The sequence below is a fragment of the Anneissia japonica genome, unplaced genomic scaffold (assembly GCF_011630105.1).
Source record: "Anneissia japonica isolate Jap-2015-1 unplaced genomic scaffold, ASM1163010v1 scaffold695_len1296351_cov181, whole genome shotgun sequence".
NCBI lineage: Eukaryota > Metazoa > Echinodermata > Crinoidea > Comatulida > Comatulidae > Anneissia > Anneissia japonica.
This window is the reverse complement of record NW_022740852.1, coordinates 723,641-751,427: the sequence shown is the minus strand read 5'-3', so window position 1 is coordinate 751,427 and position 27,787 is coordinate 723,641. Positions and strand designations below refer to the sequence as shown.

At 34.6% G+C, this 27,787-nt stretch overlaps 2 protein-coding genes and 1 long non-coding RNA gene across 3 annotated transcripts; 2 read left to right on the top strand and 1 right to left on the bottom strand.

Moving 5' to 3' along the window:
• Positions 1 to 245: 245 nt before the first annotated feature.
• Positions 246 to 9,996, bottom strand: LOC117118368. The gene is made up of 6 exons (XM_033262945.1): positions 9,839 to 9,996; positions 7,222 to 7,423; positions 6,196 to 6,386; positions 5,021 to 5,225; positions 4,182 to 4,324; positions 246 to 3,585 (listed from the first exon to the last, which is right to left on the bottom strand). Exons 1-6 carry the CDS (start codon positions 9,893 to 9,895, stop codon positions 2,665 to 2,667), a joined length of 1,719 nt encoding a protein of 572 aa, XP_033118836.1. The 5' UTR covers positions 9,896 to 9,996; the 3' UTR covers positions 246 to 2,664.
• Positions 9,997 to 10,007: 11 nt separating this feature from the next.
• LOC117118370 (3 beta-hydroxysteroid dehydrogenase type 7-like) lies at positions 10,008 to 14,385 on the top strand. Its single transcript, XM_033262946.1, has 4 exons — positions 10,008 to 10,138; positions 10,758 to 10,946; positions 11,611 to 11,775; positions 12,899 to 14,385. Exons 2-4 carry the CDS (start codon positions 10,790 to 10,792, stop codon positions 13,666 to 13,668), a joined length of 1,092 nt encoding a protein of 363 aa, XP_033118837.1. The 5' UTR covers positions 10,008 to 10,138; positions 10,758 to 10,789; the 3' UTR covers positions 13,669 to 14,385.
• A 4,340-nt stretch (positions 14,386 to 18,725) lies between these two features.
• Positions 18,726 to 24,368, top strand: LOC117118367. Its single transcript, XR_004447035.1, has 3 exons — positions 18,726 to 18,842; positions 20,382 to 20,540; positions 24,304 to 24,368. It is a non-coding gene; the product is annotated as an uncharacterized LOC117118367 (long non-coding RNA).
• The last annotated feature ends 3,419 nt before the right edge of the window (positions 24,369 to 27,787 follow it).

The window sequence follows — 27,787 nt, the reverse complement described above, 5'->3', positions numbered from 1 at the left end:
AGTATTTATCTTGCATTTTATAATATGTATACTTCAATATGTATAGAAATTGAGTTATCTAACAAAGAAAATAAATTGTATGTTATCCCAATTCTTGTTTCCATCTTCCGACACGTATTGTGAACAGAAAAACAAAAAAACGCATTTTCATATTACTTACCTCTTCTGTTTCCGCCTTTTCTAACAATAATTATTAGTCATAAGTATTATAAACCACACAAATAATACTGATACTAAATTATTGCTTTGAATTTTAATTCAATTACAGAAAACACTTGGTATAAAAAGCTTTTTTTCATTAAATTACTGACACACAGTATTAAAAATTATAATAAGCAAAACACCTTTGTTCACTAATTTGATCAATAATAGAGCAAGAATTATTAAAACACAAATAAAACACATGAATATACTACCGTCTTCAGATTAGCATTTGATCTGACATGTTTTTAGCAAATTATGCAGTTTCACTATGTGAGTAGCAGTTTACTAATAAACGTAATTGTTCACAATTATTTTCACAATAACACCCATTCAACTCTATAAAGAAATATCAATAATATGAATATTGTTTATAATATTAATAATAATAAAGTCGAATTTTCATATTGTTTTGTATTGACTTGGTAGATAATATATGAAGTTAATAATAATAGTGATATATAGAAAATTATAAATACATCTGTCTAGAGTACAAATAACAGAAACAACTTATTGAAAAACAAATATTGTAGCTGGAAAAACATCTGCAATATATGGACTGTAATACTTTTAACAATTGCAAATAGCATGGAATGTTTGAATATCCTAGGATAGATTTTTTTGGCTTTGTCTGCAACCTACTGAATAAATGTCTTTGAATTTGATTACCGTAATGATCAAATAAGTTCTTATTCTCGAATAAGTGCTACACCAAACATAAATTTTTTGCATCGCTTACATTCTATTTTAAATAAAATTAATTCATTGAAGTAGAATAAAAGTGACGTGAGAAATTCACATTGTGGCAATTATTCAAGAGAATATAATCTTTCTTTCTGACGTAAATAACATTCTAACAAATCAGATAAGCATATGTACAACACAGGGTACATTTTTATGCTCCAATAATTTGTTGAAAGCACTCCTCTTCAATAATTGCCTGAAAATAAATCACCAAAATTATATAAGTTTCTTGATGCTTATTTGGTCATTACGGTACTCATATATTTTGTCCACTTACAGAACCATTTCAAGACAACTAAGACCCAGCAATATGCAGTATACAAGTGTACACCTCTTGCTACTAATATTTATATTACAGGGCTATTAGCTTAAAATTGGCAGAAAAATTACTATATCTTCGAAAACTCATTTCAGTGCAATAAATATTAAAATATTTACTGCCACATAAATCTATTTATTTATACATTTTTAGGCTCAAGGCCAAGGATATGCCAAAGTGGCAATACTTTTACAAGACACAAACAAATACAGTAAACAAGTTGTTGTATATAAACCAAGTCTCATTATGAGGATTTGATCATGAGAAAAAATCCTGTTGCCGTGACAGGAATCGAACCTAGCACCCTGGGATTGGAAGGCAAGCATCTTAACCACCAAGCTATTCAACTCCACTCCTATAATAAACATATTATTCACAAAATATTTTTTTAATGAATTTCTTACTTTGTAAGTTATTAACTTCCAACTGGAAATAAAAACAAAAACATTCTTTTCTCACCTTTAAATGACAATTTTCCATGTCTTTGCATATACTGTATCCTTATATTTTTTCCAGTAAATTTAAGGGCAATTGGGTGTAGTAAAATGGCTGTAAATCATTTAAAACCACATGAAAATGTGAAGATAGGAATGATGTTTTGCCCTACTGACATGTTATCATAGTGAATGCTCAGTACGGTCCCAAATACTGGAGGAAAAAAAAATTTGCAAGTGATTCGGGTGGGAATCGAACCCACAACCTCCAGATAACTTGCCTGGTGTCTTAACCATCAGATGACCAAGCTTGAGCAAAACATCATTCCTATTGAATCTCCTATTGAATCTTCTGACAAAAACACCATTTAGAATAAAATGTGATAATGCATGTGATTAGTTTTTTTATAAATAAGCAAAAGTTTTTTCTCACTGTTTTAAGTGGAATATCTTTAAAAGTAAAACCTCACAAGTTTATGCCTTAGATGCACTGACAGTACATAGGAAATCTATTCGGCAATAGTTAGCAACAAACAGGGTTGGATGGGACCACAGTGGACCATGGCTATTGGAGCTTTTGATCGATTGCACGACAACAGTCAGACGTCGAACATAATAACGTCAAATAAAGTCATCTGTACATGCAATAACATTAAGTTTTTGCGGTCACATGGATTCTACAATGCAATTTGGTCAAATCTACGTAGTGCATAGAACGTAGGACAGTCATGCATGAGTGAATCCGTTCTAGCGTCACACTATTGTGGACATCGAAAGCTCCATATTTTTGCTAAGGTGCGAGACCTTTAACAACATAAACGTACACAAACTTGCTCGTTTGACATGCGCATAATCCTGGCTAATGTATACATGTTCCGATTAGGCTGTTTCAAAGGGAATTCAACATTTTGACAGCGCCCATACCCCAAGGTCTGCCAAGTCATCACCATTCTATTACTTCTTCAACTAATTTGTCTTGCCTCTTTTTCTAGTCACCGGTGGTGTACTTCTACCTTGGTATGTTCTTTTCTGTGTGATGCTTTGTTCATGAGGCTGGTCATTACTGGTTTCTCTAATGGACACTTGGAACTGTGCTGATGGCACATTGGAAGAGTTCTGCACCACACTGATGTCAAGTATCTCTTCTGCAGATGCAGTGATGTATTGAATGCTATTATTGGCAATATTCTCAGGTGGATTCCCTGCAGTTCCATCCATTATACTTTCCTTATCTGGAACATCTTGGCCAGTGGTTTCTACATTTAGAACAAGTGTGGCTGTTGGATCTTGATGCATTCCAACATCAATATGTTCTTCCTGATGATCTTCAATGGAGTCCTGTCCAAATTCCTGTGATGTCACATTCTGCTGCAGATTATGTGATGTCAAACCATTTTGAATCAATTCTTGTGTTGTCATTACACCACTCTGTTGAAAGTCTTCTGATATGCTGCCATTGGAGTCAAGATGACTGACATCCTGCGAGACCACACAAGAGCTGTTTCCGATCACCTGTGATGTTACGCCATCAATATGCACGTAGTCTTCAGTTGTGATAACATTTTGTACAAGTTCATGCGAGGTTACATTATCTGAATTTACAAAATCTTGTCCTGGCTCATTACGGGACTGTATTGTGACATTATAAAGTCCTTCTTGACTATTTTCCACATGGTTCATGGACAACTCTGATGACGCCATACCAAGGAAACACTGGCTCAGTTTGCTCATGTTAAACTGGACAAAGTCTTTAAACTGTTGCTCTAAACTTCGAGCAATAAACTGCGACTCAAGGAGAACAGAGGCTGGCATCTTGCTCAGGATTCCCTGCTGAAGTGAATCTAATTGTTGGCGCAGCAGCTTCTTCTCTTCATTCAATATTTCAATCTGTATAAAACCAAAACACAGAATGATTATTAGACAATTGAATAAAGGAAAAAATAAATGCAGTTACAGTGAAAACCCACAGTGCATATTTTATGGATTTTCCAAATGTAAATCCTTAATTACAGTCGCATACAAAGCCTCTATTTATGTTTGTTGTTATACAATCCAGAATTTACAAATACAACTTTAACTATTTGTATATCCATGACATAATTTTATTATATTTTCTCCTATTAAATCAATGTAATTATTTGTAAAAGTATTTTCATCCACATCTTATTATATGACACAGCCTAATATCCATGTTAATTATATAACAATATCAGATCACAGACAAACATATTGGGGATAACCATAACATTACAAAATCTAAAGATTTTGTCTGATTTTGAAGATGTCTGGTGAGTGATATTATATTTCAATTTTGGAAATTACATTTCTCCAATTTTATGATGAGGAATTAAGGGGTACATTTTTGAAAATAAAGAAAAAGGAATGTAATTTTTTTATGGAAGAGGTCCTACAACAAATTTGTTTTGGTCTAATCATTAATCACACACAATAATACACAAAAGCGCAAGTATTCAATGCAGTACCTTATTTTGGAAGTGCCTCTCCATATCTTCCTTTTCTTCTACTAATGTATTCACCTGCTTCTGTAATGCTTCAATTATTTCCTCCGTTTTTCTCATTCCATCTGGTTTTTCAGATGTAATCAGAACAATTTCACCATTGTCAACTAAGAATGAAAAGAAAGGGACTTCTGTTTTCTTACTTGCATTTGGACACCATTGTTGGATCAATTTTCATCACTTCATTGACAAACAAATTCAAACTCTAACACTGTCTTTAAAATATTAGTCTTAACTGATTAATTAAATAATCTAACATTGGTAAAACAGTGCTCGAATAAAGGAACAATAATGTAAAGACCATATCTTGCATAGGCTTATTACTCATATATATGGCTAAAATTAAAACAATCATATTAAAAAATTATAGACGTCCACTTCTTGTATAACAAAATAGATTTATCAATTAAACATTCATTTTACTTTTTGAGAAGGAGTATTAAGAAATCAATTGTCAATTCTTGTACTGATGTAAATTTTGAAATTTACAATTAAAAAAAAAAAGAAAATATTTAATTGGACAACAGAAAAATATATGAAAATCATTTAAGGTTCCAGTTCAAAATCAAATATCTTAGAAATTTCAATTTAATTACTTAAACTTTGATTAAATGAGTTTTTAACAAACAATATGAATGTACCGAAAGTTCCACTGATTAATCTTGGATAAGAAAGCATAATACATATGGCGTGTATTGTGTATTGAAATACACGCCACAGAATACCAACACGATGGCGTGTATTTCAATACTTGGAGTATGCACTATACTTTCTTATATGATTACACAGTAATGCAACTTTACCAACAGTGCCCTCATGTGCTTCGGATATGATGTATTCTTCCTTATCCTCATCAGTAACAGCAGATTCAACATCGATGACAGTTTCTTGGAAGCTCTGCAACCGTTGCTGTAGGTTGGCTCTCGTGTTCAACTTGGCGTACATTCGGAAACTCATTGGGCCGCTCTGTTTATTGTACATGTCTAAAATATTAGGCTGGTTGATATCCTTATTACGAAGAGAACAAATTAAAAACAAATCTTTTATTATACCCAATGCAATAGTTTTGTTTACATCCATTTTATAATAATAAATAATAGTGTAGTTTTATATAGCGCACACATCCATCTAATGTAAGATGCTCAGGGAGCTTGATATGTGGACTAGGAACTCGATCAATGACAAGATGATATAAATATAAATCCTATGAATTTTCTCAATAATGGCAACAGGCCTGGAAAAAATATTTTGTTTTTCCAACCATGAAAATTGTCTTGATAAAATGCCTCCAGCACCAAATGTTATCTTTACACCATTATAGCAAAACAGTATCAATTTAGTATCAAATTTAAAAGAAAAAGAAAAAAAAAACATATTTTTTTTCTAAAATGCCTCCGGGGTAATGCTTTCAATCAGAAGGTCGGGGTTCAAGATCAATGCTCGTCACACTGCATGTGTTTTTAGGCAAGACACTTCATCTGCATTTGCCTCTCTTCACCCAGGAGTATAAATGGGTAAGTTGGGAGAGAAATTAAGTGCTGATTACACGCATAACTAGGAATACTCCCCAGGGAGCGGAGGAGGTTGCACATTGCGTATGATTGATTCTGTATCCATTGACCAGGAAAAAAATCCCCTTGTGCAGTTTTCTGGATATGTGCACTATATAAATCCTATTAAATATTATGATAATAATAACATTATAGATGAAATCTGGACCTCACCCACAGATAAAGTAGTATTAGGTGACATGTTAACAGCTGACACAGAGATGTTGTAATTACTATTTTGCTCATTTTACACCTTCCTTTTGTTTTTTTACCCTGTGATCAGGTCTAAACTTATAGTACTTGACTTATTCGGCTGCACAAAGAATTAAAGAGATTATTTAAAAGACAAGTAAAGACCCATCAATTAAACAAAAAGCAACCCAGTTACAAACCAACACAGAAAAGATAGTAGTACTGTAAATTCTTACCTGTGCTATCTGTATTTGAAATGTGGTGGCAGGATTTTTGAAATGTGTCTTGAAGTGCTTGAGGGCCTCATCCTTGCGATTGAATGCATTTTTGCATCGGAAGCAATGCCAGTGTGCACCTTTGAACTTCTTCTCTTCTTTGATGACTCCTTGAATGAAGCAGTCATTGGAACAGCGCAAGATCCGTAGGCCTAAACGATTGAAAATGAAAGCTGCTAACAACAATGAAATCTACAGCTACTGTATATAACAAGAAAACTGATAGATAAAATGTATTTTCTCATAGAAAATTAAAGGCATTTATTAACTAAACAAGGACATTACTGTATGGCATAAATCTAAATTTACATTAATTTTTTCTTATTAATATGTATTTAATTCAGCAACACTTAAAAGATCATATTTAAAAATTCAAAACAATTTATTAATGTCACACCTTTTGTTGTAAAGATTAATTGGCTTTGTGCCATGCTTTTTTCTAACAATTTAATATTTTGCGCCACGCATTCTTTTTATAAATTATTATCATTTTACAAAAATTGATGATAAACACTATTTATTATCCATGCACTACTATTGTGGGCCATATTTGACAAGAAAGAAAACTTGTGAACATGCAGATGCTTCCAATAAAATAGTGAAATCTTCATGAGACATGTTTTCATCACAATTTTTATTTCTTGAGGTGCAATACTGAGGTTTTCTGGAGGATCTTATGCCTATTGTTTGTTTAGTTCCAGTGCCTTTTAAACCAAGGTTGAATGACATGCCTAGCTGGGTAGTGCTTGGATTTCTTCCTCATTTTCCTGTTAAATTATTTTGTCGTTTGTTATTATATATATTGTAATGCTAGGAGTTGTGGTGGGGCTGTTCTCATCATAAATCATTTTATTATTAATATTTATTATTATTATTAAAGGTAAATAATATATCATATTTGAATGTGTACTATTAATTCAGTGTTTTTTCTTGTGCTTATTAAAATTGGGTTTTTTGTTTGAGTGTCACCTTCATTTTACTACTCACCAGCAAAGTCCACTCCTTTGTCAACATGCTTCACTCTATAGTGCGCCCTCAACAAGAATGGGTCAGTGAAAATAGACTTTACAGGACAAAATGGACAGTGCATATGTTGACCCTTCGAAACAATTCCCTGACAGTCTTGGCTTCTACATATTTCTGCAGTCCATTCCAGCTCAGTCCCTTTAATACGAACTGAAGGGTGTGTCTAAACGGAATTATAGAAAAATTGATGAGTCAAGGGAAGGCATTTCTTTAAGACTGTAATTAATTACCAATAAAAAACAAATGTTTAGTTTATCACCCTTGAGCGCATGTCTTCTATCATGTTGTATTTTTTAAAAAATTGAATTTCTTTTTTTTTTTTTTTGGAAAAATTTTTTATTTTTCATTTTTTTAGTAAATAATTAGTAGATATTGTTTATGTCAATCATGTATTTTTCTTTAAATATCAATGCACTGCAGCAAACAACCTTAGGTGATATTTGGCTTTAGCAAAATAAAAATAAAAGCCTCCCCCTCCCTCATCACTTTTCCAGCCTAGATAGGGTGATATACTAATATTTTTTTTGTACTGTAGGGCCTAATCATCAATCAATCAATACCCTATAATCAATCATCAACTGTTTGACATTGACAAGCCAAAAAATGCATTGTTAACAAGTTGCAGTAATTTTGCAAACAGTAACACAATATTTGTGATTAAATAATACACAACAAATATTCTTCCAATATGCCATAGTGCATTGAAATAACAAGACTGAAGTCAGGGTTAAGCCAGCTCAACACCTCGGACCAATATTACCATACCAATAAACCCCATATGAAACATTAAAAACTATTTACTGTAAATAATATTAATATTAGAACCCACAGCCTTTATTGATTGTTCACTTTTCAGGGTGATGTTATAAATAAAGTTATAGTCACTCAAGTTGCAGTGTGTAATAATATACATTGTATGTAGACAGTGACTATTGCTACACCAGTCTTACTTGAGTTCCTAATTCTGATTGGATTTTCTTGTTGTATGTTACATGTATGGATTGAATTAGGGAATAACACTTAACATACAATCAGAATTAAAAAGGAATTTGTTTAAATACTGGTGTAACATCAATAACAGTCACAGTCAACAATATTACAATTATTATAGAAAGAAATAATTTGATTTTTGATTATGATTGGCTCCCGCCAAGCCTAGGCCAAGGGCCTAGTCTAGACTAGAGAGGCGAGGCTTAGCCTACTAATAATAATAATAATAATAATATCAGGAATTTATAAGGCGCCAATTCGAAAAAAGATCAAAGGCGCACTATGCAAGTGTGATACCCTCGGAGAACAATATGGTCTTAATTTGCGATTTAAAGTTGCAGAGATTAGAAGAAGTAGTTATATGTACTGTATTAATAGGAAGCTGGTTCCAAAGAAAAGCAGAGGCAAAGGAGAGTGAGCATTGACCATAGCTTTTGGTAGAATATTTGGGAACAGAAAGGAGATTTCGAGAAGATGAACGGAGACGGCGAGATGGAGTATACTTAGTAAGCAGGGCATTTAAGTAGGACGAATGACTAGAACATATCGCTTTGTAGGTGAGAACTAACAATTTAAAAACAATTCGTTGCTTGATTGGCAACCAGTGAAGTTTATGAAGTAGGGGAGAAGCGTGGTCATATTTTAGCGCCCCTGTGCATATCCTAGCAGCAGTGTTCTGGGTGCGCTGGATACGTTTAACGAGTCCTTCAGAGATTCCAAAAAGTAGAGAGATACAAAAATCAAGCCTAGATGAAATTAAAGCATGCACAAGTATTTCAGTAGATTTCAAATCAAGAAATCTTCTAATCTTACGTATGTTATGGATGTAGAAATTAGCAGATTTGCAAACTGAGCTAAACATGATCTTTAAAAGTTAGATGTTGATCGAGAATCACACCAAGGTTTCTAACAGATTCTAACGGCTGAAGGACAGCTGTACCTAGAGTATTATAGGTGGGAAAAAGGGCTTAGGATCAGCAAAGCGAGAGTGGAATACAATGTATTGGGTCTTCGATTCGTTTAGTTTGAGTTTGTTTTGAAACATCCACAGTTTTATTTCAGACACAGTTATTTTTGGGGTTAAATGGGACATAGAGTTGGATGTCATCAGCGTACATATGGAACTTAACTCCGTGATTACAGATTATATTAGCAACCGATGTGATGTAAAGGGTAAAAAGCAGCGGTCCTAAGACCGATCCCTGTGGGACACCATATATAAGGTAGAGGCTTATCAGCGGGTGACAAACAGTTATCGATTCGTACAGCCTGAGTACGAGATGAAAGGTAGGAGGAAAACCAACGAAGAACACAACCGGAAAAACCAAACTACTACTATACTGTAATATACCTTAGCTGGTACCAGGCCTATCTTACTCTATTTAGGCCTAGCTAGAGCCATAGGCCTCGGCCTAGCTAGCTAGGTGGGCTAGGGGCCTAGGCCTAGCTAGGCCTAGCTAGGCCTAGGGCCTAGGTAGGCCTACTAGAGTAGTAGTCTGGCCCATCTCTACCCACACTGCAGGCTAGGCCTAGCCTAGCTGCACTCAGAAAATTCAAAATTAAGACGTTACCTATTTTGATAACCTACCATAAATGCACTTCCTTCTGCGCCAGGGTCCATCATTGTTTTAAGCTGTTCAAACATGAAAAAATACTTTAAATTATACAGATCAAAAGAACCCCTTGTGGAAAACGTCACAAACCCACAAATTCAATGACGTTGCCAGAGCGTGGCAAAATACGTAAGTCTTGATTCACTGCGAACCGGCATGATTTTCTGTGCGGTGGGTGAGAGTAAATACCGGAATATCTCCCATACCTACGCCAGTGTCACAGTGTGTAAAGTTTTGATTTGGTGTTGGGGTGGCGTTGAATGACTTCTGTTATGGTAATTGATTAATTTGTACTATCATTTTGTCAAATTCATTAGATAATAACCGTAGTCATATTTTATTATTTTTAGGCATAGTGTAATACTTACAATGTGCAGAATCATCCGAATCCCTGCTGGTCAAAGTTTGTTCCTAGCAGAGCGCCAACTGAACTGTCAAAAAAACTGAACCGTGTGAACTGTGTCCAGTGATTCGGACACATGCCATGGGACAGGTATTTCCGCCTAGCTAGGCCTATGCGCTTAATGATCCAAGAAGTTGTAAAGTTGATCTGGGAGCAGGTGTTTTTATTTTGAATCCTGATTTCTATGCAGAGGGAGTAACATATGATTTCTTGAATGAATTGCAGTGAAATTAAAATAAGAATGGCAGGCCAGTGTGCGAGGGACAGTTCTGAGTAAACCATTTCCCCGCCCCAACCCTTATGCAGCCACTACTAATCCGGTAATATCTGTTTTTTAAAAAGAAAATAAATAGACGGTAAAACTAACTTTTCCAATTAGTTTATTTAGGCATTTAGCCTATGTCACCATTGTTTACATTTTTTTTAAATAATGTTTTGAAAGTTTTTTTGAAACAGTATTTTTATAAAAATTTTATTTATGTAATTCACAGATTTAAAGAAATACCAATACGATAAATCTGTCATGGCAGATGAGGGTGAAGTTGTCCTGGTTACTGGTGGTTGTGGATTTGTTGGTCAGCATGTGGTCAAGCAACTGTTAGAGCAAGAAGAATTTCCAGTGAAAGAAGTGCGAACCTATGACCTACGACCTGTATTCACATGGGTGGATGAATTGGAAGGTATGTTCATTAGTTTTTTAATATTCCTTACCAATGTTCTTTTTGTTTATCATGGCAAATTATATTTATATAAAATTTTGTTTTGATACCTTTTTATTTTATTATTTCACATCAAACAGCAAAATACCCTCCAGTTATTACATGGTGGATTGGTGTACACCTACCAACTCTCACGCATAATGCGTGAGTCTTGCGCATGAGCCTCCACTTTTATACATCACATGCCTATTTATGCTGTATTATCTCACAAATCATAAAAATGTTTATAAAACATAAAATGAGGCCTAAGCTGATTGTACCCTTATGCTACAATAAAAATAAAAGTGAATTCATCAATAATGTGATTACAGGCCATATAAAATTCTTTTAACAAAGCTGTACCTACCAAGGACTGTAATCCATAGCAATTTCATTATTAATTAATTTTTTTAAATTTTGAAAAAAATAGAGGGTTCTCATTACATAGAGGGCGCTATATACAAATGTACTTACTGTATTTTGTCTCGCACATCAGACAACAAAGTTGGCAGGTATATTGGAGCTTTATATCATAAACTACAAGGCTCTGAAATTGAGATGTTTTTATTTGTGAGCAAAGAAAAGAAATAAATTTTTTTAACTGTTGCTTTTAAATATTCTGGTAACTATTTTCTTTATAATTTAGTGAAAGATACCGCCATTCAGCTTCGGCATATTAGCGGAGACATCACAGACCTGAATGATATACGCAGAGCATGTGAAGGAGCTACAATTATAATTCACACAGCTGGAAAGGTGGATGTTACAGCTTGCCCTAATGTGCATTCACTAAATTTGGTTAATGTAACAGGTAAATTAATGTTTTCTTTTCTTTTTTTAAAACATCTGTATTTTAACTTTTTTTAAGTTTGTAAATAATCTATTTATTTATTGTGTATCATATTTTTGGTGACTGTGTCATTCTTTTATTCAAACTTTAATTTTTTTAAATTTTATTTTACTATCATTTTGTTAATATTAACTATTTTTGCATTTTATATTAGTTTTTGTTTATGTTTATTGAGATTCCAATTATTTTTTATATGTATTTTATAGACTATTTTTTCGGATTTATTTTAAAGCAGCGCCGCCAAAGTCCCGCAACTCACTGGGGGACTTCCAGTGGCCTAGCATGAGCAGCTGGCTAGTTAGGAATAGAGCAACATGCAGCGGATAGCGCCGGTAGACCTGTGCTATAACAGCAGTAAACAACAGTGCAATCTTGCTAATTACTGTAAATTTGTTGTATATGTAAACATTGAGTTAGCTTTTTAAGACATAAGACTTGTTCTGAATATAAACATTTCATGTTTTTTTTCCGTTTTAAAATATTTGTGCTCGATAGTAATTTAGTTTTATCGTTGATTTACTCCATGACAGTAACTAAGTAGAGCGAAATGCTAGGCCTCTGGAAGTCCCTCAGTGGTAGTTACCAGGTTAAAAGAAATTGTCATTTCAAATTTCGCAAAAGTGGTCTATATATTTAAGTCAAGAGTGAATGTACTATATGTTATTTTATTTTTTTGCATCTAACAAATTTGTGAGCAGCACTTGTTAGTATGCTTTCCCAAAATCACTAAATAAAAATGTATCTTAAGTTGCCATTGAATTGATAAAATCTTCATCCCATATCAATATGTTAGATTAGTAAATTCTATTTTAAGACAAAAAAACAATAATACGTCTTTTTGATCTGCTTCCAAATGAGTGCTTGATGAAGATTTACTGAAATTGGATCAAAATGCAGCATGTTTATCAAAGAGAATATACTAATCTAAGGTACAACTTGTACCATCAATATTTCTCTCTAATGTTACCACTCACAATATCATTACCTAAGTTTCCTTGTGGTAAAACTGTGGTATAGTATGCATAGGGCTTAAGGCAGGCATCCTTACTGTAGGAATATTATTTCCATTTTTGCTTTTTCTAAGGAACCGAGAATGTGTTGAAAGCATGTGTTGACAACAACATCAGCATCCTGGTCTTCACAAGTACTGTTGACGTAGTTATCGGAAGTGAACCAATAATTAACGGGACAGAATCAACGGTTGCAATCCCTAAATCTCACAACTTCGGTCCATACGCTGAGACCAAGTATAAATCAGAGAAAATAATTCTACAGGCCAACAATCTGATTCTCGCAGACAATAAGAAGCTGAAAACATGCGCGTTACGCTTGCCTCCAATGTACGGTGAAGGCGACCCTAATTTTAGCGTACAGATAAAAGCAGCAAAAAAGAGTGGAAAGATGATGCGTGTGTCTCATAAATCTTCTAAACTGCAACACCTGTACGCAGGTAATGCTGGATTTGCGCTTGTACTCGCAGCAAATATGCTGCGTAACCCCAAATTTCTCACCGGACAGGCTTATTTTATCACTGATGAAACACCTGTGACTAGCTTAAATGAATTCCTTAGTCCATTTCTGGAAGATTTAGGGATTAAGACATCTTCGTATACGCTTCCATATTGGTTTTTATATCTATTAGCGTTTATTACTGAGCTTTTGGCTTGGATTCTGCAACCTTTCAATCTGATTAATCCGGTTTTCACAACTCATGTGGTATGGTATATTAACTCAGTTTTCTATTATAATTCCTACTCAGCCAAGAAGGAATTAGGATACATACCGGTTTATGGCTATGACGAATCTATAGGCCGTAGCTTAGAGTACTATCGTAGATACAGCTCATCTCCATGAGACCAAAGAGAACGATCATATAAATACTAAAATTTAAAAAATAATATTTTTTATCCTAGTTCATTTATTGTAGTATACAGTATGTTATTTAGTTTTTTATTCATTAATGATTTATATATAATTATGAAGAAAATTAAGATGCTTTATTTTCGATATTAGATGTACAAAGAGCATTTAACTAGAGACCCCAGGATAAGGCTTCCACAGGCTTTACTACCCTCAGGACTCAGAGGGGCTACATATGGCCCAAGTCGGGTAAGGGAAAAGCCTCCGAACGTGTTGTCATTTGTTACCCTTTAGAGGTGTAGTTTGTAATATTTATTAACTTTCTGCTGTGGCCCTGTTCGACAGACTTGAGGCCCATGCTTCTGGCAAATATAAATACCAATAAATATCCTAGGGCCCCTTAAGGTCATAGGTGTTTCGTTACTGCTTGGTTTATAGTATATAACCCATATTGTGGTATTCATTTTTTTTTATCTTTTTTACATTTGCAGCACCACTTCCTGTTGTAATCCCACAGTAATCTCACGGGATTAGAGTAATATCACTTTATTCAAGCATAAAGACCTCCAAATAGAAAACAAGAACATTAAACAGTTAAGATTTCCTGAAACTTGCAATTTTAATGGATTTAACAATATGAGAGAAATGAAAAAAATGCTGTGATGTTGTAAACAATAAAAAAAAAAGTGGGCATTAAGAGATTTATATAAACCTTGAGGTTTTCGTTTACCTGTTGGAGCTTGATAATTCTTCATACTTTTATTTCTCAAATCTAATATTTCTAAATTTAAAGAATTTAAGATTTTCTTGTATTAGTATTTAATTTTGATAAGGCAAATCGAGGTAAAATCACTTACCCCAGATATAAAAACAATTGGAACTTAAAATGAAAAAGTGCAGTATAAACAGTGTGGTGTTTGATACATAAATCAGTTTTTAAAAATTAATTTTTAATAGGTGTCATACTAATATACATTTATTGACAAATCACTTTCCATCTGATTTGAACATGACAATATTTTGGTATAAATTTATCACCACAATTTGTGGTGGTGTGGCAATCACCTACTATCCTAAACCCAATCTTGTGGGAATTACTGTACAACCCTCCCCCTCACCAATATTCATTCCAATATTTAACTAGGTTTCATATGCAGTAGATTATTTATTGTCAACTTTGGTGCTATACAGTACATTCATTTTGATATATTGATGGATGGATTGATTTGATTTACTTTTACACATCGTCCATATTGGATAACTTGTTGTGGAGAATCAAGATGTGTACATAGTACATACCCAATGCTAAGGGTAAAGCAGCATTTAAATGCTTAAAATTTGTTGCAACTTTGGTGCTATACAGTACATTCTTTTTGATTTATTGATGGATTAATTGATTGATTTGATTTACTTTTACACATCGTCCATAGTGGAAAATCAATATGAGTGCATATTACATACCCAGTGCTAAAGGGTAAGCAGCCTTTAAATGCTTAAAATGTATTGCAAAAGAATAATGAGAATGTATATAGAATGCAGTTCCATTGATTAGCCACTTAAAAAATGACAATATCTTTGTATTTAATCATATTATTGACCAGATGAATTCTAATGAAGTTAATATTATTTTTTACATAAAGCTTATACTGTAGTGACTGCATATTATATATATTTATCATTTGATAGATTTCTAGATGAAGTCATAATATGTAAAATATAATGATGTGCTAATAAAATATATAAAAAGCATGCTTTTTTTATTCCTTCTTAGAAGTATCAGTTTGACATCCTCATTATTATTGATATTTTTACTGATTACAGATATAGGTTAACTTTATTATTCTATTATAATTCTAATTCTATCATCAACGCCTGTTCAACATCTGGATGTGAACAGGGGCTGTGAGATGGACCAGTACACCGGTGTAAACCCTACTCATCTCGAAAGATGTAGGCCTACTGGGTTTTATATAGTGCACATCAGCCAATTGTGTACACTGGGCCTACGGATTATAGTCCTTAGTCAAGAAGACTTGTTCCATCTCTAGAACCATAGGCGAGCATACCGTTTGAACCAGTGCCGATATTATGGCTGTAGGTCGTGCCGCCCCTCCCTTAACTGCTTGGCCATTCAACTCGCCTCATTCACATTGTGATTGAGAAACAGTTTCACTAACAGCTACAGTTTGGTGAAATAAAGAAAAGAAAAAACATATAAACAAAATTGCATCATGACCGATCTGTTCTATAGAGTATCTATATTTCCAACTACCTGTACATCTATGTACAATATGTTTTCAACATTTTAAGAAATATATACTTTATATAGGTTTTTACAATTTTTTTTTCTTATATTTAATTACTATTTACACATCAGCTACTATTCTCATACAATATCGCTAATTACCTTCATTAATATTTTAATACCTAGGTTATCAATTCTTTTTGTATATTCTAAATTTTAACAAAGTGTTACACACGATCTTTTCCATCTAAAATCGCCTATTTCGATTATTTTTTAGAAATGTACATCATTTCTGAAATATTATATTTTTATATATTTTCATGTTAATATCATTTAAGTTTTAAATGTATAATTAAAATGAGGATGGTCATTAATAGTGTGATGATGAAGAGGATAGAAAAGACGGTAGCATGGTATATTATTCTATAGGCAGGGCGGAACCAGAATTTTTAAAAAGGGGGAGGGGCACATAACATTGATTTGCATTGAAATTTTGTAGCAAAACAGGGGAACGTACCCCCTACTAGATCTGCGCCTGATAGGTTGTTACAACTAATTGCTATGGGGCAAGTGAGTGTCATTACTAGGCTTATAATTAATAGCATAAAGCATCACCACTATTATAATTAATAGAGCTGTTTGATGGAACACCCATATACTTTTACAATCATTATTTAACACAGTAAATGTTTTATAGAGTAATATAATAGTTTTCTCTTTCATAATTCCATATCTACTGACGTGAGATGATAATTATTTGCATACTGTAACTCATTAAGTGTGCGGTGTACAGAAATATACAAATTCCGATTTGCTTAATTGAAAGTGTATTGAATAGTATTCATGAGTACATTTTCAATAAATGCATTCAGGAATGTATTCATGAATAGTTGGTTGTAGCGCAGGCCTAAGTTTGGAAAACGGATAATCAATGATGTAACTAATGAAAGCAGATGGCGAAAGTACTGACCTAACAATTGACGATAATTCCAAATCGATTTTAGCGCCCTCTACACGGCCATGACAATTGCCTATGAGGCAGAATTTTGCCGGCATGGGGTCCGTCATATCGCGGCCGACAGGAGGCTCCGAACCGAGAGTCCGACTTCGAGTCCCTGAGGCCTTTGCTGTAATGAAACCATGAAACCCTTGTTATTGTTTATGTTAGCTACCGTAATGAAAGTTATATATACAATACAGTAACTATTTATATAGACTACGGTATATGGTGGGTGATTTTTGATGTCCTCTACAGTGGTACCTTTTTAAACCAGGATAGCGCTAAATCACGGTACAACTACTTTATATGTAACTAGCCATAAACGTAGTGGTACCCAGTGGAAGTTGCAATTTGAGCAATTGGTTGGCCGGAACAGAGCAACAATAGACCAACACTGATTGCTGATTTTATAAGGTGAGGTTGATTTTGGCCTACGAGTAACCATTAACTATTTAATTAGTTAAAAACAAACTGAAGTGTCCACAATCACCACGGAATTGTGTGTAACGTATTTAATGGATAAATGGTACGCCTACAACATAACAGATCTTGTCTGGTTTTCACTTCTAGACATGAAAATACTGTGCCTATATACATTTGTATGTGTTATTGTCACCCTGGGAATGTTTAGGTGTTCGCATGGATTAAAACCGTAGTATTTGGCTCTTTAAGTTCCTGTTTTAAAAATCTTAAACAAAGACCGCATTGATGCCATATTTTCTCTAAGTACCATGCTTTAACTAAATAAAAGTAAAAACTCCATTTGCTTAAGAAGCTCACGCCGAAGCCTCCATTTGACGTGCACGCTAAATCTCGGGCTAGATCCGTCTTCTTTACCTAGACACGTTTACGCACGAGGAACACCAGTGAAGGTTTTTTTTTTTATTTTTTTTTATTTTTTAAGAGGTGAATAAGACTGTCACAAGGTTTGCGACACCACCTTTACTTGGGTATTTTTTTAATACAGAAATCGTTTATGCATTGTGCATCCTTCTCTTCTTAAATCTCATATCACATTAGCTCATTAAGTCTGTTTACAAAAAAGATAGACCAAATTAAAGCAAATATATTTATATAAACCGAAAGAAACATGTACTCCATTCGTAAACAGCTTTAGTGCGTTTCCAAAACATAATTTTTTCTTAGGCTACCGTATCAGAGCTTTTTATTTAACCTGCACGGCATAAGACGAGGAGTGGCCGCGCCGGCTCATAATCTGCCGACGTCACGGTCATAGATAATGTCAAACCTCCATTCATCATTTTGAATTTTGAACAAAAGTAAACATATTGTACAGTATTCTGAACGCTCCACCCGTGATTGTGGCTGCGCTCACAATTCAAGGTATCAGTTGAAGCCACCGCACACGGCCTTTAATTCGTTGGTTTGAGCGTCTTGTCCAAAGCCTGAGATTGGTTCTGATTTGAAAACTTGCATAAATAAAGAAAAGCAAATATCCAGTACGTTATATACACGTTACCGTGGGGATACGTACATAATGTTTACATCTTGGGTAATGCAAACCAAGGTGGTTGTGTTCAGAGATTAAACAAATCTGCTACCATTTACGTCACTCTCCGCCTCTAAACTTTTACTTTAATTTGTATACAGGTAAATGCTATGAGTTTTAAAGATTGATCACAAAATTCTTGATGTGTTATAATGGAAATCTGGAGGGGAAAAATAGAAGCATTTAACGTTGATACCATGGGGGAACCAATTTACATGATATGCCTGGAATATTCTATAAACCTAACGCATTTAATCTGAGAAAACTATATATTTATATTTCCTCAGATTTAATTTATTTAATAGTGTTACTGTTAGTTTCTATGAAACTCGACCGTCAATGACAGTCAGATATTGATCGATTGCTTGACTCACTGACTGATTGATTAGGCTACATATTTGTTGACGGAGAAGGTGAGAAAAAATTTTTTAAATCACGTCTGACTTGTCAATAGGCCTAAGGCGTCATATGGCCATCGATATTAACTTCATTATCGCGGTACAGTAAAACACCATTTTCAGTTGGAGGGGTTATTGATATACAGGTCTCCCTCCATTTAAAGACCACTTTGAGACCAGGTTTCCATGGTCTTTAGCAGGTTTGGTCAAAAGACATTTGTTAATATGGGGTGGGGGCACAGAAAATGGTCTTTAATTGGGATGGGTCTTTAATTAGAGGGAGAGCTGTATTTGTATTTTGCTTGAAATTCTTCTGGGAATTTTATGGATTTTGTGGTGTAATTGACACTGCGCCTTTGGTGGAGATGTGCGTTTTATAAATCTTTATTATTATTATTATTATTATTATTATTATTATTATTATTATTATTATTATTATTATTATTATTATTATTATTATTATTTTGCTTATCTTAAACTAATTTAAAGTGTTTGTAACCACGGTCTGTCTAAACCAGCATGTTGAGTCCCAATCGAGTGGTTAATGGAACGAAATTGGGGACCCGGTGGAGTCAGGTGTGACAGGCTTTAAGATTGGTGATATATCCCCAGCTATGACCTTTTACAGTTTGTATTTTATGTCTATATTTAAACATTCGTCCAAAATTAATATTTTTCATCATTCTTTTGACACCAAGTGGCTTGGGTCCAATGTAGCACGGGCCCAGGATAGTTGCTTCGCCTGCTCCTCCCCTCCCCTCCACTCTCACTACTACTACTACTACTACTACTACTACTGTAAGACGGAACTCTGAACACCGGATGTTATTTGATGTTTATTTTGGAGGTTAGGTGTGATTGTAAGACGGTTTCTTACTGTATCCGGCAATTCGAACTCTGAACACCGGATGTTATTTGATGTTTATTTTGGAGGTTAGGTGTGATTTTTTTTTATTTGTGGATTGACACTGCCGATACGAATTGATTGTGATGATGATGTATGAGTTGTGGCCAGAAGAAAAAGTTCTCATGAACACCGGATGTTTCTTTTCCATGTTGTGTTAGGGATTATGGTAGGTGTTTACATACGCCTATTATAGGCCTAGCATACATCCATTTTCGAGTAACTTATGTACACTTGCTAACCGTAACGGATGTGTATGTTTGCGGATCGATGTCAGCGGCCCGATACAAAATTTCTTGTTTGATTATGAATGAAAGAGTGTAGTGGTTAGAAAGTATTGCTCACATCATACCGCAGGTTTAGAATGTATTAAGCTAGCCTCAGAATGCTGTATTAGATCGTATTAATAACAAAAAAAAGTTTAAGCCTTTGAGCCTAATCATAATATTTCTGTAACAAGAGTTACGATTTACGATTATCAAAATTTTCGGACTTGTGTTTTAGATCATAATTGTCGTCATAAATGCTGAAATAGTAATACATAAAAACGTACTCAGGTCACATTCTTCGACAAACCGCGCCATGATGGCACTAAGACGTAATCTCTCCAAAGAAGATTAAACGACACTTTTCATATTTTGTTGTTTCAGACGGCACAGTGCTGAAGAATAATTTCTATAATTATCACTTCCCTCTCAATATAAACATCACTTAGATGAACGCTAACTTGAGAATGTATTCGTAAACCTGAGTGACGTCATACCATAATGAATAATTCGCTGCTATCCAGCGTTTGAATTTTAATTACGGTATGGAAATTCGATAATTTTTTTTGGGATCAATGGATTATGGAATACTAAATTTTAAGGGCACATCATTTACATTAGGCCTACCCGTGACAGGTACCGTAGGTCATGTTAGAGTAAACCGGAATTAAAGTAACAATTTCGTCCTGCGCGTTACGGTGAGTCGATATGATATGGAGTCCTATTAAACATCGTTTGGTTTACGTTGTATTTGGTTGTGACGCACCCTGTTATAGCCAGAATTTGATTCACGTGATCGTGACGTAAACTGCTGAGAATGGCACTTTTCTTTTCTTAAGTTCTGTTATTATACACCTGTTACGATTTCCTGAATAATTTGATCGTCACCGGTTTTTGTAACGCGCAGATGATTGACAACCTGCTTAGACACTCATGTCTTCTTCAACTGCATTCACACCGAATCCGATCAAAATGCCTACCGAACCGATCGGGAAAATACAAAATCGAATGGTCAATGGTCATATATTTATATAGTGACTTCCACAGAAAACCGTATCAAAGCGCGAATCAGTGTTTAAGAGGACGCTGGCGTTCAGCCCATCGGAAACGCGATCAGAGGGTTCGGATTCTAAGTGAATGCAACTTTATATTGACACAATATTGGTTGCCTGTTGCCATCTTCACTTCACAAAAAAAATATTTTAAACAAAGCAACAAAACTGAAAAATCGAAACATCAAATCATAAACAAAAGCGTAAATATTCTCGTTCATTAAAAATGAATGAAATAGGCATATTATCTTATGTAAATGCAAATTAATAGCCACAGTATGTTTTAGAACTTGAACCACTAGCAAATCTGTTCATAAATGTAATGGCAAACTTAAAAACTTAAAGGTGCATTCTGTAATTGCTGTAGAAACGGGCGGAAAAAATATTATTAGTGCATCATTGCCGTGACACTAAGAGAGTAGTAAAGTATAAGCCTACCTAATTACCTGACTAAAGAAAGTTTACTCTATAAATCAGTCTGAACGGAAATGATATACCTTGTAGAGAAAGGGAAAGGGTAAAAAATACGCAGTATACTGTACCATCCTACTTGCAGTAAAGTAAAGCAGATCTATAATAATAATAGATTTATAAAGGGCATATCTCCACCAATGGTGCTCAAGGCGAATAATAATAAGAATAATGTATTCATGAGGTAAAACGATTTACTGATCTGCGACCGACACACACAAAATAGCATTACAGTAATCAAAGTATCAAATCAGATCAAAATATAAAATATCAAACAAAAACGTGCTGGGAGATATTTCAATTACCGTAAATGCTCAAATAAACACCGTTCTCGAAGCACCGGACCAAACCTGATTTTTTAAAGCTTGATTCCCATACCGCTACACTCTATCAGGGGAGGATCCAGAATTTTTCAAACGGGGGGCACAACATATTCAGAATATATAAGTTAGTAGCGCTGATTTCAATATATGCATTGAAATTTTAAAATTTAGTAGCAAAGTGGTGGTGCACGTACCCTTCGTGCCCCGTTGCCACTAAATCACCGACAGCTTTCGGTGATGCTGATTGGTCGGTGGAATCATGGAGCCTTTTTGGTTGCGTCAAGGACTGTAGGACGTAGTGCACTGATTGCACTGAAAACACTCGTAGCGACAGTGTAGCAATTTTAAGGAAACCAGGCTATTGCTAAGCTCTCATTCGAGAGTATAATACCCTGTGTGTAGGCCTAATGTAACATTTTTAAGAAACAGGCCCGTAGGCCTAATGAAACATTTTTAAGAAACAGGCCCGTGATTTATCAATCCCAGCTTAGCTGACTTTTTAATTTTAAGCAATTTTTAAGCTAAGAAATATTGATAAATTTGACTTAGCAAAGTGGGCGTGGTCGGACGTCGGAATTTTTGGAATGTGATCCAGGGGAGAAGCCCCCGAAAAGTCTAAATTTTAGAGTCTACTAATAAATTACATATAGGCCTAAGTTTTTTTCTCCCCAACGAGTTGTGTTTTTTCTCTCTGACCGGGGGAGGGGGAAGCTCTTGCCGACGGAGGCCCTGCCTACCCACACCCTCCCCCTAACAATTAAGTCACCAGAAGTATCTCAACAGAATCAAAGTTTCGTCAGTAGTCTGGACAAGTGTGAAAGTTGCCACAGGAGGCAAAAAGTATCAGCAAATTAGGCCGGCCTGCCTGAGGATGAGGTAATGTGTCTACCTACCCCGGTAGGCATCCATCACACTTACTTCATTGACTGTCCTAATTCTCAGAGGCGAATAAAAATGCTCGGAAATTTTGCTGGAAACTATAATTAGAATCGATCGATCGGATGATTCTCACTAAATTGGAATATTGACTAGGAAAAACACAACAGCAGCTTGTCTTGTTTTCCCGCCAGTTAATGTAACAAGCGTACGGTACCGTACATAACATAATAATGGAGATAATAATACTAAAATATAATAAATGTACGTAATATAATAATATATTAATACGTACGTATAATAAAGGCACGTAATATAATAATACACGTAGGCCTATATACTGAGTACTAAACACATATAGTAAGCATATGCCCCTATTATATAATAATATTAATAAACGTACATAATATACTAATAGACGTAAATATAACAATAATCGTAATAATATAATAGTACGTAAATAATAGAATAAAAGTAAATATAATACCAAACATTAATAATGTAATACATGTTGTATACACTTAAGACAGCTGGGGCTTGCCGTAGAATACTATAGACGACCGTGAAGTTCAACAGTTATTGTATTATTATTAAAGATATGCTTGGAACCGATATTAGACTGGTTGTCTAAATAGCCATGGCACTTAAAACTGTGACAGGGTTTATTGCCTTTATCGCCTAATTGTTATAGTAATGTTGATTATTACAGTAATATATAAAAAAAAAATTTGTCGTCATTTACTTCAATCTTTAAAGTCCTATTTTTGACGTGTAATTTAATTATGCGTTATTTATGTTTTACCAATCAATATTATTGGATTCATTTTCTTTACGACATTCATTGTCGCATTTCAATATGCGTTATTTATGTTTTACCAATCAATATTATTGGATTCATTTTCTTTACGACATTCATTGTCGCATTTCACGTTGGGTTGGATAGGCATCATTATTCAGGATCATTCAATCATATTATCATCGGCTTCTAAACCAAATATTCTACTTGGCATCATCATCATCATCATCATCATCATCATCATCATCATCATCACAAGCCTGTCCCGTGAGTGTCATATGCTTGGCACTGGTCGACAGTTCCCACGTGACTGGTACCAAACCGCGTCACACCTACCACACACCTCCAAAAGGATGTCGAAAAAATGCTAACAATTTTTACTAGATCCCCATGACGTCTGCCCGCGCATGTTTCTACAAACGTCATGTGAGAGTTGGCTGCGTGACATGCATCAATGAAATGTATGAATACAATTATTATGAATTCCATCGACCTTTTGTATTACGAGGAATGCCAATTAACTGAATCAATTTTATCAGACCAGCCACCAGTACAGGGAGAGTGATTAAGAGTCAGTTTATCTGGCATTATGCCAAGCCGAAAATAATTTGGCCTACTACAACTACAATATCGTCTGAGATGGACTACTACTGTTACTTAATAGCCATATATACATACGGTACGCTTTTATGTATTACTTGAATATTAATAAAATACAGAAAACCAGTGGAATAAAATCCCAAAAGAGATTAAAGCGTTGTTGGTTAAGATTCTTCTTTTAATTCTAGGGTCCTGGGTTCAACTCCCGTGACAGCAGCTGGACTTTCCTCACAACACAAACAACTCCACTCCGTAAGCCTCATGAAGAGACTATGAAGGTCAGTCTATCCATTGAGGTATTATAGTAAACTATAGTTTAATAATAATATAGTTTACTATAATCTTCCATGGTCTATCCTGTAACTTGAGTGAATGTAAAGAAATTTAATAAATGAAATACCGTAATTTGAATAAACGCCCCCCCCCCCCTTTAAAATAAACCATCTCTTCAAGCTTCAAGCAAGAGAGTAGCACTGCTCAGTCAGCTGGGCATCAGGACTTCTTTATCTCATCAACAATACAGTATTGAAGAAACATCATTATCATCACATTCTGCTAAGTTTCTACTCCGGTAGAATCACATTTGTGGGATTAATGTCTTTGATCTTGCAATAACACATTTTGACGGTAATTATGAGTTGTAGTTCCACATTTTCAGTGAATGAAGGGCGTTTATTTTAGTATACACGTATCCATTTTAAACTTTAAAAAAATACTAAGCGCCTCCCTCCAAAACGCCTCCTCAAAACCCATTCCAGGGCGTTTATTCGAATATATGTAAGTAAACTTTCGAATACAACGAAATGTTTGATTTTCCTTTTTGCCATAGCGGGTTTTCCTGTTTACTGTCACGGTAAGCCTTTGCTTATACTTGTGTATTATACAGTAAATTCTGCTTAATTCAATGGGAAACTAACAATAATGATCTGTCTTCTAGACGTCTGTCCAGTCAATCGATTCGGAACTCGAACGTCTATTCGTCCGCTAATGTCGTTGGAACTGTGCCATCCAAGTCCGCCGTGGGTTGTGCTGTCATGTGATGAGCACTTGAGTAGAAACACTCGTACACATTTTGTTATGTCATTGTTGTTTTAGTAGTAGTACACTGTAAAAATAGCGTAGAAGGTTTAGACACAATTATGCTCCAATCAATTTTGTCCCACTTTGGTAACACGTTTAAAAACTGAACGTGTTTAGGGTAACCACTTGTGTTTAGGTTCCATGACGTGTTTAACAATAAAGTGTGTTTAGATGTTTGCCATTATGGTATCAAATACTTAAGCACATAGTTCTAAACGCTTCAAGAACCATAAGCACTAATGTAGGCCTATGCCTCGTTCTGCTTTTAAACGTGTCACCAAAAGTGGGATGGAGCTTTATGTCTAAAGCTTCTACGCTGTTTTTTTGTCTTTTTTTTTTTTTTTTTTTTTTGCAGTATGATACTTTCGTATTAACAGTGTCAGTAGCAGCAGCAGCAAGTACTGTAAAATGTAATATGTCGGTCCACGAGCTTTTAGGGTTGTGTTCTCATTTTAACTGCTGTCGAAAAAAGAAAATCGGTGGTTAAACTGCCGTATAACACGAATCCACAAAAAGAATAATGCTTCGTTTTTGTGTAAAATTTACCTCCAACGAGGCCTAATATCTGTCTCTTATACACATCTAGATGTGTATAAGAGACAGCAATTTAAAACACCCCCTGCTGTCGAAAAAAGAAAATCGGTGATTAAACTTCCGAAATATCACGAATCCACAAAAACCATAATGCTTCGTTTTTGTGTAAAATTTGCCTCCAACGAAGACTATGGAGTGGCGTGACTTGGAAATGCAAAGGCAACACCGTTTGGCGACTTTTTAAGAAATCTCATTCAAGTATTTTCACTGATGATTGATTGGATGTGGGAGAAAGTCAGTCAGTCAATCAATCATTCGTTCATTTATTCATTCATTCATTCATTCATGCTTTAAATCAGTCAATCAATCAGTCAGTCAACCAGTCATTCAATCAATCAATCAATCAATCCAGCAATCAATCAATCAAACAATCACACTTGTGGTCTATCTTGTTGGTACAATATTATACCTCGTCTTCCTCGTGAATTGTTTGTACTGTATTTCGTATATTTTTTCGCAAAATATTAAATCAATCAATCAGTGAGTCAGTCAGTCAATCATTCAATCAATTAATCAAACAACCACACTTGTGGTTTATTTTGTTGGTACAATACAGTAAACTTCCCCCACATCTTCCTCATGAATTTTTGTATTTCTTTTTCTTGTTATTTTTAAAATATTTAATCAATCAATCAAGCAATCAGTTAGTCAGTCAATTCTTCATTTAATCAGTCATTCATTCAATCAGTCAATCAATCAGTCAATCAAACAATCACACTTGTGTTTTATTTTGTTGTTACAATATATCGCTTCCTCATGACTTGCTTGTATTTCGTGTTCTTGTTTTTTTTTCTCAAAATATGGAGATGTGGCTGTATTCAATGATTTAAGAATGGATAAGGAAGGGGAAATAATGATTTCTTAAAAATTCAAAACCAATTGTGTTTATTTCCGTCTGTTTATATCTTCAGGCTTCTATTGTATCTTTTTGTGCACCACACAGATTTATAGGACATTATTTTGGTTTGGTGAGGATGATGTGTATAATGACTAAGGAAATCTATCAGCTTACCGTACCTTTTATAACCTGAAGGTTTTACGTTCAACTTTTTTAAAATAAAATTTCAGCTAATTTCACGGTACAATTTGGCCATAATCTGCAGCGTTATCGCCACAATTACGTCGTTGTACGCGTTATCCGATCCGAATTAACATTGACCTAATTTAATGACAATAGGCATATATATATATATATATATGTATATATATATATATATATATAGAAATAAAACAATAGCACATGAACTTGGTTACTTCGTATCTTTAATCGCTACATATATATATATATATATATATATATATATATATATAGGCCTATATATATATATATTCTTATAATATCTAACATGGGCCTTTGCTATTTATTTTATTTTTAGCTCGTAATGATATCAAAACAATACCATGTGAGTAGAAAAATCGTACGATACTCTCGGTGAGTGTCCTCAATTTTCTGACTTGAATTTGTGTGGTAATAATCTGAACCAGCGGTTGTTCCTGACCGTGTCACCGTCTATTCGTGGTACAATGTGTCCTTTTGGCAAGCTGAACAATATGAAACAGTAACGCGATACAGCCGTCTTTGCCAGCTCCGAACGGTATCGCTTACGTGACGCGGCGGGATGCAGGCGTTGCGTATTTCCGTGGACATAGTTGAAAGTCGCGCTATCAGATTTTTGACCCAGATGCGGTAGTAGTTCACTTTCCCTGTGAAATGCTCGAGCAGATCAGAAATATATTAGATATTTTAGTACGTTGGTGTGAAGATTGGTCATTATCTAAAACTTTAAAAGTCTATATCTTAGTTCAGTCTGATGTGTTCGCATTTTCTGAATAGCAATATCTTAACCACCATCTACTCCAAATTCTTTTTACATATTTCATTCTCATCTCCAGACACAAGAATTCCGTCACCTGATAGGAAGTAAGGTGCAGCAAAAAATAAATGACCAAGGCATTTCATTATGGGCAAAAGTTCAAAGCAAACTCGAGTAGGCCGTA

Bases quoted from the DNA above. Each gene is read 5' to 3' on its own strand.
- LOC117118370 (XM_033262946.1), top strand. From the start codon at position 10,790: ATGGCAGATGAGGGTGAAGTTGTCCTGGTTACTGGTGGTTGTGGATTT. The intron at 10,947-11,610 runs GTATGTTCATTA...TTTATAATTTAG, and splicing joins ATGGGTGGATGAATTGGAAG to TGAAAGATACCGCCATTCAG. The intron at 11,776-12,898 runs GTAAATTAATGT...GCTTTTTCTAAG, and splicing joins AAATTTGGTTAATGTAACAG to GAACCGAGAATGTGTTGAAA.
- LOC117118368 (XM_033262945.1), bottom strand. From the start codon at position 9,895: ATGTTTGAACAGCTTAAAACAATGATGGACCCTGGCGCAGAAGGAAGT. The intron at 4,325-5,020 runs GTAAAGTTGCAT...TTTCATTCTTAG, and splicing joins AGCACATGAGGGCACTGTTG to TTGACAATGGTGAAATTGTT. The intron at 3,586-4,181 runs GTACTGCATTGA...GGTTTTATACAG, and splicing joins AGAGGCACTTCCAAAATAAG to ATTGAAATATTGAATGAAGA.